The sequence below is a fragment of the Contarinia nasturtii genome, unplaced genomic scaffold (assembly GCF_009176525.2).
Source record: "Contarinia nasturtii isolate CC-2019 unplaced genomic scaffold, AAFC_CNas_1.1 Cnas_scaffold_220, whole genome shotgun sequence".
Taxonomy (NCBI): Eukaryota; Metazoa; Arthropoda; class Insecta; order Diptera; family Cecidomyiidae; genus Contarinia; species Contarinia nasturtii.
In genome coordinates, this window is record NW_022197577.1 from 2,065,307 (window position 1) to 2,074,452 (window position 9,146).

Sequence of the window (9,146 nt, forward strand, 5' to 3'; positions counted from 1 at the left end):
TGTCATTGCAAGTCACGACACGAATTGAAAAACAAAATCAAATCAGAGAGAGAGAAGCGACAAAAAACCCAACCGAATGGTCAACTCATTAAGCCGTATTTGTTGTTTGTGTATTTTGTGTACGAATGACGGAAGAAGATTCGAAGACGCTTCATGAATGCGAAATGGAAGAACACACGTATTAAAATGAGCCAAAGTAATACAACGCAGATATAGAGATATGGCCCCCCCATTGTTGATAGACAGCCAGAGCGAGAGATCAATATATATATATATACATAGCGTATATACATGTGAACGCTAGCATACACGATATATCTGTTTACTGTTGCTATTATGGTTGGGCCTGTAAATGCTTTCGAATTCGAATAAAAGACGTCTTGAATCGACTCTAGAGAGCTGTTGAGATGTGTTTATAAACGGCAAGAAAATCAGTTACGGCTTGAACTTGACCGAGTGAAGAAGTGTGCTGTGAATTGTGTGATACAAATATATTTTTTTGCTTCGATTTCGAATTGTCCAGTTTTGTTTTCTCGGTTTAAAAAAGTTGTTGCGCAAAATGTGGTCGATTAAATTTGTGTGGTGTTTATTGTTGGTGTCGGGCACTTTTGCATTGCCAGCATCGCCAAAAAACGACACTGACTCCGATGCAAAACCAGAACCAATGATTACAGTTGATGTGATTCAAATGCCAGCCGACGAAAAACCCACCGACAATTCAAAACCAAGTGAATCGATGGCAGTCGATCCAAAGCCAATCGATGTAAAACCAACCGAACAAACAAAACCAAATGAATCATCTGCATCGGCGCCAGCATCAAGTGCTTCTGTTTTTGAATCAATCCCATTGAATGTTGGACCATCGCGTCCACAACTTTTGTACGATCAACGACAGGATGGAAAATACAACATTCGAGCTGATTTGGAAAATTTTGTCATTTTGGTTGTACCATCGACGGGAAATTCATTGCTTGATTTATTAAAACGGTCTGGTCAACGTCAGCCACAGCATAATCAACATGTGAAACGTGTACATCATACAAAACATCATAAAAAATATCATCCATCGTCGGGAAAGCCCCAGGTTGAAGTGAAAAAAGGCGCAAATCGTTTGGATTATTTGAATCAAGGTGAAGAAGCGGCACCACTTAATGGTGAATTTATCGAAGGACGAACACCATACCATGTGGACATTCAATCCGATGAAATTCTTCAGCCAACGTATACAGGTGTACGTTCGTTGACCGATGGTGGTGCTGTAACCATTGCCGATTTGCCATTAGTCAATTTGGAGGATAATTCAGCATCTGTATCATCAGCGGCCGATGCATCCGATGCAACAATTTTTTTATCAACTGTAACAGGTAAACAATCAACTAATTTATCGGCGATGCCAAATACTGAATCCTCTCCACAACACCGCTTGCCAAAATCAATAATAATCGGTGGTCATGGCAATCCATTTAGCAACTTAAATACCGTCTTACTAACACCAAAAACATCAAATGCCAACGATCAACAGCAACAACAACAACCAAACCCAGATAATATATTAATAAATAATAAAAACTATAACAATTATTTTAGCCGAAAGCATAGTGTACAAATTGTAGATAGAAATGGAAATGTGGGCACGAATGAACAATATAGTAATTATGGAATTGACTCAATGGCCAATTTTATAAATTCACCAAGTACCGAATTATTTGATTTAACAACTGATACGAAAAATTCGTTTAACAGTTTAAATGTAGGTAATATTGATCGTTTGGCTCTAGCAGGTGATAGCACAACAAGACTTAAGGATGCCGACCTGGCCAATGCACAATGGGAGCTGACATTATTGGGTGCCGAAGAGCAATGCGGTCCAGATCGACGACGTGATAGTTATGGCGTTTGTCAATTTGTGCCAGCTGACTATGCAACAACATAATTTATATTACTATTTAATAACAACAACAACAACAACAAATATATATATACATATTTAACTATTAGAAATCGCGTGTTTTATCACAAATTTCTTCATTTTTAGTGCTTATAAGAGTTTTATATCTCTCTATATATAAAAATTTTTTCTTTTGTAATGAAAAGACTATTTATTATTATCGTTGTCATGCTGCGTTGATTTTCATCAATCATGTATGCCGTATGTACACACGATTTATCTCTCTCGATTTTAGAGTTTAAAAAAAAAGATGTAATTATATGCTTGTAAGTTAAGTTGATAACAAAACACAAAACTAATTAAAAAAAAATATGTGAAACTCGTCAAAAATGCCATCAGATTTTTATTTTTATTTTTTCATTCACAATTGAAAAGATTAGCATGGGCTAGAAATGGATGGTACTGCAACGCCCGCAGGCAAAACTTGTTTGACAACTTTGGAATGCGTAACCGACGAACGGTAAATTTATATTTTACACTTATCATTACACCCATGCAACCGAGTGTGATTTTGATTTGGGCGAGGTTGTTGACTGACTGCCATTTTTTTAAAGATACCGATTGGCATCGATTTGATTTTATAATTTCTTAATTTTCTACGCGCAAAAATGTGTCACATATGTCTTGTTTTCCATGTTGAGGACGTCCAGTAATTAAACAACAACAATGCAAAGTTATTCGAACAACAACAGATGTATAACGTGTACTAGACGTCCATTTATCTACCTTTATTTACGCCTTTTAATGCATTAATATACGCAAGTATTTTGCGTGCACCGGGTACTTTACGCATACATTGCCTTGAACACTGCGGCACTTACCGTTCAATCAAGAGTACACAAAGTTCAACAAACTTTTCCGAATGAATGTTATAATATCGTATCACCTGCTATACAAATCATATTTCCGACTTTACCCATACCATTTTTAAATAAATTGTTCACTTTGAAATTTAATGTTTGAATAAAAAGAGTGAGATGAAGAGAAATACGCAGAATTTGAAATTTAATTACTATCGATTTAAATCATATGTTTATTCATTTAATGAGAATTCTTATTCGATTTTTTCCTTAACACTAGATTCTTTACATTGTTCTTGCTAATTTCGTTGTAAAAAGTACAAAATTATGGCGATTGAAGGGGAAATGTTTATTCTTTTCATATTTTGAATTTTAATATTCGATATATTTTTGAACAAAAAATCGGCCATTCATTGTTTTGAAGGGTATTCTGTCTCTTACTATCTCTCCAACTCATCGCAAGTGATGATATTAATATGAGCGAAAAAAACGCATCATTTTCTTCAACTATTATGTTACATGGTTTTCAATGAAAAGTATTCCAAAGGAATTTTTGCAACAAAATACCATCCGTTTCTTCTGCTCTAAAAACGACAAAAAATTTGTGTCGAACTTTTGTGCTACATATTTTGGTGTATTTTTCATCTTGTCTTCTTTACTGCAATGAGTGTCTATTTGTTTTGGATTTCTCACGGTCTTCCTCCCATTTTTTGAAATATTGTGCTTTGAGCATTTCAAGCGATTGATTTTCGCCGATGCTCACATTGTCAATATTCAATTCATTCAGCATATACTCGGCGCAAACCCGTAAAAATGCGACTCGCTTCATCAAATTTTCGTTGGGTCGTGATTCTGGTTGCGTTGTCTTTGGAAACACTTTTTTCGATAATGTCAATCGGTGTATCGTTGAATTGGATGTGGATGCAATGGTTGAATTCGAACTATCATCGGTATTTAAATTGGGCTGACCTTCAATGATTTCCATTTGTTCCATGCTATTCGATCGTACCTGGTGGACAGATTTTCGGCGGTTTGGACGCGTCGTCGGCGTATCTTTCTTTACAACTTTTATATCTTGAAGACTGGCCAAATTTACAACACGGATTGGTGCCACTTTTCGCTCTTCTTCTTTCTTCTCCATTTTTCACAGCAAATTTTTGTCTTTTCGATTTACAAATTGAATCTTTTTTTTTTGTTGTTTTTCCAATCTAAGTACAGACTCTGTTTGGATTTTGTATTTTTAAATAAATTTAGAATAATAATAATAAACATTAACATAACCAAAGAAAAACAACATCGCATATTCACAACAGTCAGATGACAATCGAATTCGCCGTTGCGAATGCGATGATTTTTGTCGATGACGTTTATGCATCGGACAACACCGAACGATACAACATCATCAAACATTGAAAGCCGTACTTGCGACGTATATTCCACGTATTCCATGTCATTTGGGTCCCACATTTATCAAGTCATTTAACACAGCAGTGTAACTTACATTCGATTTTCTCACCCGCTTGTGAAAGGTATGAATTCTAATTTATTTCTCGTCAAGTCATTTCTTTTTCACAATATTTCCAGTTAATTCATTGTGTTTTCCATTATTTATTAGCTAAACAGTAATTTTATTGAGTGTATTTAAAGCAAGAGATAGTATTTTCGAAATGAATCGATTTTTGTTTGGTGTAAATTTCAATTTTTAGTGATTTGTGTTGTTTTGTTCTATCGTTACAGACCGCTTTACAATCAATATAAAATGGATCAAGTCGTTAAATTCTGCGAGCCAGGACGTTTGTTTGCCAAAGATTCAATTCGTTTGGTAAAACGATGCACAAAACCCGATCGTCGTGAATTCCAAAAGATTGCAATTGCAACAGCTATTGGTTTCTGTATAATGGGATTCATCGGTTTCTTCGTCAAACTCATTCATATTCCAATTAACAACATCATCGTCGGTTCATAAGCCAACTCATCATTACCAGCCACACATATATACAATAAAAAAAACTCATCGATTTTGAAGTATTGCTATTTTACCACAAAAGGCGGAACAACAACAATAACATCCCACAGCATACAAAATCATTGGAATTTCACTTATAATAAGTAAATTTATACTATCATTCAAGTTTTTTTTCTCCTCCTCTCAATTTTTTTCCTCATATAAATTGTTTTTGTAATGAAATGTCGATTTCAAATATGTATTTAATCAACGGAATGAATGCAAAAAGACAACAAAAAATTATTCACAAAAGAAAATATATTGTTTAAAGAAACATTAATGAGTGCAGTGTTATTTATTTCGTTGATATATTTTTGGACATTAGCATACCTCGATGAGGTAATTTGCTTGCTTTGAGTGTTTCTGTCCTGAAAGGTAAGATCAGACTGGCGACTTTATGATACACCCTAATCTGTTGCAACTTAATGACTGTTGTAACTTACTTAACATTTTTCTTCTTCAGATTTTTACTTTGAAATTACTTATTAATGTTTTTTTCTTCACAGTTCAACGACCTAGAAAATTTTGTGGAATTGTTATAAATAGGATAAGTTTTCTTGGAGTTTAAATTCTACAGCTGATCATGACGTTGATACAATTGTTCTGTGACAATAAACATTTATAAGACAAAGCAGAGTTTTTTGCTAACTAATGTTTTCTCGAAACGAAACTGAACGATCTTTTAGTTCAAAGATTACTCTTCGATCTGAGCAAACGTAGACTAATAAATATTTTGCAAAGGTTTGTTTCATAATAAAAATGAAAAACAGCAATTTTAACCCTTTTTTATGATATCCATGCAATTGTATATACAATACATATTTGATTCATTATCAAAAATGACATAGCCTAGGCTAACTTATAAGAAAATTCATTGATGAAAATTCAATTCTTTCGAATCATCATATTTATGGTATCATTTTTTTTGTTTAATACGTGCTTCAACTATTGAAAAATCTTCCTCTGTTGCATAGCTTCGAATATATTTTAAATAGGCGGTTTTAGTTCCAGTAATTCTGCTTTATTTAATGAGTGCGCGAATTTTTCTCATTTCACATAATCGTAATTTCATTTCATCCAAGTTTCTTCTGAAAATATATTTATTGGATTATTGGAAATATGAAAATATATAATGAATTTGTAATTATATTCGCTGTAAAGCCAACTTCACTCTGCCAAAAATCCAAATGAGTTTTAATCTGCAATAAAAACAAACAAACAAAATAAAAAGAAATCCTTATACGATACGACCCGTTTCCATTAAATCATTTACGTTTAAAGCGGAAGATTGTTTTAGTGATGGCTCTCTTTTCAAAGCGTCTTTAAGATCATTTTCACTCCAACCTAACCGGTTTGAAAGATAGTCCATGCTATTCGCAAATCCATCAAGCGACTTCTTTTCTTCAAGACGTCTTTCTATACGCCTGTAAATGGATATTTCGAATTTGGTTTAAAAAAATATTCTTTTTCTTTTATCATAAACGTTTCATACAATTTGAGTTCAGTTGAATTGGAATGGTCAATCATATACGCCGATATTTTATCGAGGCCGGTTTTTTTAAGACCTTTGATTCTGTGGTCAATTTGTGCCACGCTATTGAGTTTGAAGACCCTTGAACATGACAAAATAGTTGTACGATCTACGCCATGTTTCAGAAGAACATCTAACTTTGGTTTGAGAACATTTGGCATGGTTTTTAAGAAAACCTCACTTTTTGCAACAAAACCGGCGGCAACCTCAGTGACTGGTATCTCTAGTTTTGCGCTAAAATAATAAATCGGATGATCATTTCCAATGGCGTTTAATTCAACGAGATCACGCTTGTATTTTTCCAATACAATCGCGTCGGCAATTAGCAGAGGAATGAAGTCTGCAATATTATTCGGTTTCATTTGTTGTACGATATTTATTTTCTCCTCAGTTTCATCTAAAAAACATGTGGAATTTAAATAGGCATCACAAAATAAAATTCAATCCATACCAATGGGCATAGTGAGCAAAAATCCATTTTTCCTAATTGTCACTTGGTCGATTTTCATTTCCAATAAATGGCTGATATTCTGTTCTGCCACAACTAGTTTATTTAAGTCATATACATAAGTGTAATACAGCTTAGACGATTCAAAGTGGTCACCACCTAATAACAACATCAACGACTCAACGATTGCTTTTTTGTCTGTGTTAAGTTTGTTTATTTTTATCATCATTTCGGCTGATAGGGCAGTCCCTTTTTCGGCTCTTTCCAATTTGAATTTTTCAATTAACCTGTATGCAAAAAGACCAAAGCAATGAATTTCAATTTTAATTTTGGCCACAGATTTTCTGAAGCTTTTCCAATTTAGTGAACATTTCTAATGGAACATTTACAATTTTCGACTTCCGCTTTGAATTTTTCTTTAAAAAATTGAAAGTGTGTCATTTATGTTGATTTCATAAAACATAATTAGCAATAAGCCAATGCTGATACAAGATTGTCCGAGAATGAATGTGAGATTTCTCCTGAGATTTAAATGAAGTGTAACAACTGTTTCTCAAAGCAGTAAATCAGAGACTGTTTCTCATTCAGTTGCTCATAACGATCCTTCTGACATATATTACTGTCAGAAACAGTCTCTAAAAAAAATCCCAATTTTTATATGGTGTTGGTGGTGTCAAATTTGAAAAAAATCTCAGGAGAAGACTAACATTCATTTTTAAGCATATATTTGTTAACATACTCATCAAACATTTCTTGTGACAAATTAAAATGCCTCGCTTGCACCGGCATTCCAGTAGATAGTACACATTCAGAACGACGCAGCAATTTTTCAGCACTATGATGAAGAGGATTGCCAGCCAATTCGCCAATCGGTAAGAAGAAGACCAAACGATGCCCGGGAACACGACGTCTTGAAAACAGCGTTAAAAAATTACATCATTCAGATGTCGTTAGAGTGGACGAAGCTTACACATCGCAACACTGTGCCAGTTGCATGGTGAAGTTCCCGAAAGAAACGAAAAAATTCCGATTCAAAGCATGCAAGAATTGTCCACGCAATGCTCCAATACCAGCGGAGATTGCCAAATACATGTCGTTGTCGCCGCTAATTGTGTCAAAAAAGGGCTCACGACGCAAAACGTTGGACCGTTGTGTGAAAAAGTTGATCGACAGAGGTCTAGTAAATCAAGCAAATCTGCCAAAAGAATCCAAACCAGAGCGATTAGCGTCACCCAAAATGTACTATTGGAAAAACTGGCCGCTAAACTCTGTGAATGCACTTCAAATGGGAGACGATGCTGCGAACACCAATGATCATCATCAACAACATCAACAACAACAACCGGAACAAGAACATAAATATCGAGAGCTGCGATTTACCATTGTTTGGCATCGAGACATTGTTGCGGCAAGGTGCATAATGTACAAAGGTACAACTTTCTGTAGTTATTTATTTTGAATAAAATTAACTCAAATTCATTGATTACAGCTCTGTGTTTCATTTTCGATTTAACATTGATAAATTCGTTTGTGAGACCACCACAACCTCGAAGACCACCGTATCGTAAAAAACCACCGGTACGCAGACAACCAAGAGAAAATGTAAATGTTGTTCCAGTCCAAGTAAACAATAATGATCAACAAGCATCAATCAATTGAAGAAAAGAAAACATGTTAACTAAAATAGTTATTACCAAAGCTTGTATTTTGTGGCTTTGATTTGTACATAATATCTGAGATATTGTGTATAAAGTACCCCACGGTAAGAATAATTTTACCAACTAATTGATTACAATTTTTATTGGTGTTGATTTTAAAGCTCTATTTTAATTCACATATTGATTTCAATTCAATGGAAATTTTATGCATAACTCTTTTTGTCTCTTTTTTCATTTCATTATGACGTTAAATTCGACTGAAACAACACACAACTGCAACCCCGCATTCGACCATCAATATATACCCGATAATGGATGAATTTTCCCCAACAATTGTTTAGTGATATCCATCAAAAGAATAAGAAGTAAAAGAGGCATATGAACAAAAAATGCTTATTTCTTGAGTTATATGTATATTTTTTGTTTTATTTATTTGATTTTCATTTTGATTACAAATAATAAATAATTTTGTTTCGGTATAGACTCTAAATAATTGTGAATTTAATGCTTTCGTTTTAAGTTTTAGATCCATTCAATTTCTATTCTACGCAAATCGGTATTTTATTATTTTTAGGCATAAGCATTAAGTCAGCCATGATAGATGTGCTTTTTTGCGTGTGACTTTATGTTTTGATATTCGCTATAATGCAATTATATATTGTCTAGTGTTAAATAGGCTCTGGCCAGTGCACACACTATACGAATGTGTGAAAAATGTTCTATTCCTCGGAACAATCGTTTCAACGAATGTGGTTC

At 34.1% G+C, this 9,146-nt stretch overlaps 3 protein-coding genes across 4 annotated transcripts; all 3 read left to right on the plus strand.

The window, feature by feature from the left end:
- Positions 1-393: 393 nt before the first annotated feature.
- Positions 394-2,263, plus strand: LOC116337140. 2 transcript variants are annotated; one of them, XM_031761487.1, is made up of 2 exons: positions 397-1,364; positions 1,782-2,263. In XM_031761487.1, the coding sequence occupies exons 1-2, from the start codon at positions 560-562 to the stop codon at positions 1,931-1,933; spliced, it is 957 nt and encodes a 318-aa protein (XP_031617347.1). In that variant the 5' UTR covers positions 397-559; the 3' UTR covers positions 1,934-2,263. The 2 variants fall into 2 exon arrangements, with proteins under 2 accessions (XP_031617345.1, XP_031617347.1); XM_031761485.1 differs by having other exon boundaries at positions 394-2,262.
- A 1,880-nt stretch (positions 2,264-4,143) lies between these two features.
- Positions 4,144-4,773, plus strand: LOC116337156 (protein transport protein Sec61 gamma-2 subunit). The gene is made up of 2 exons (XM_031761509.1): positions 4,144-4,277; positions 4,486-4,773. The coding sequence occupies exon 2, from the start codon at positions 4,508-4,510 to the stop codon at positions 4,712-4,714; it is 207 nt and encodes a 68-aa protein (XP_031617369.1). The 5' UTR covers positions 4,144-4,277; positions 4,486-4,507; the 3' UTR covers positions 4,715-4,773.
- A 2,953-nt stretch (positions 4,774-7,726) lies between these two features.
- Positions 7,727-8,391, plus strand: LOC116337226. The gene is made up of 2 exons (XM_031761623.1): positions 7,727-8,162; positions 8,222-8,391. Exons 1-2 carry the CDS (start codon positions 7,727-7,729, stop codon positions 8,389-8,391), a joined length of 606 nt encoding a protein of 201 aa, XP_031617483.1.
- Positions 8,392-9,146: the final 755 nt, after the last annotated feature.

What these genes read in the sequence shown, in the direction of transcription:
- LOC116337156 (XM_031761509.1), top strand. Translation starts at nt 4,508, where the DNA reads ATGGATCAAGTCGTTAAATTCTGCGAGCCAGGACGTTTGTTTGCCAAA.
- LOC116337140 (XM_031761485.1), top strand. Translation starts at nt 560, where the DNA reads ATGTGGTCGATTAAATTTGTGTGGTGTTTATTGTTGGTGTCGGGCACT.
- LOC116337226 (XM_031761623.1), top strand. Translation starts at nt 7,727, where the DNA reads ATGGTGAAGTTCCCGAAAGAAACGAAAAAATTCCGATTCAAAGCATGC. An exon ending in AAGGTGCATAATGTACAAAG is followed by an intron (nt 8,163 to 8,221) that starts GTACAACTTTCT and finishes CATTGATTACAG; the next exon opens with CTCTGTGTTTCATTTTCGAT.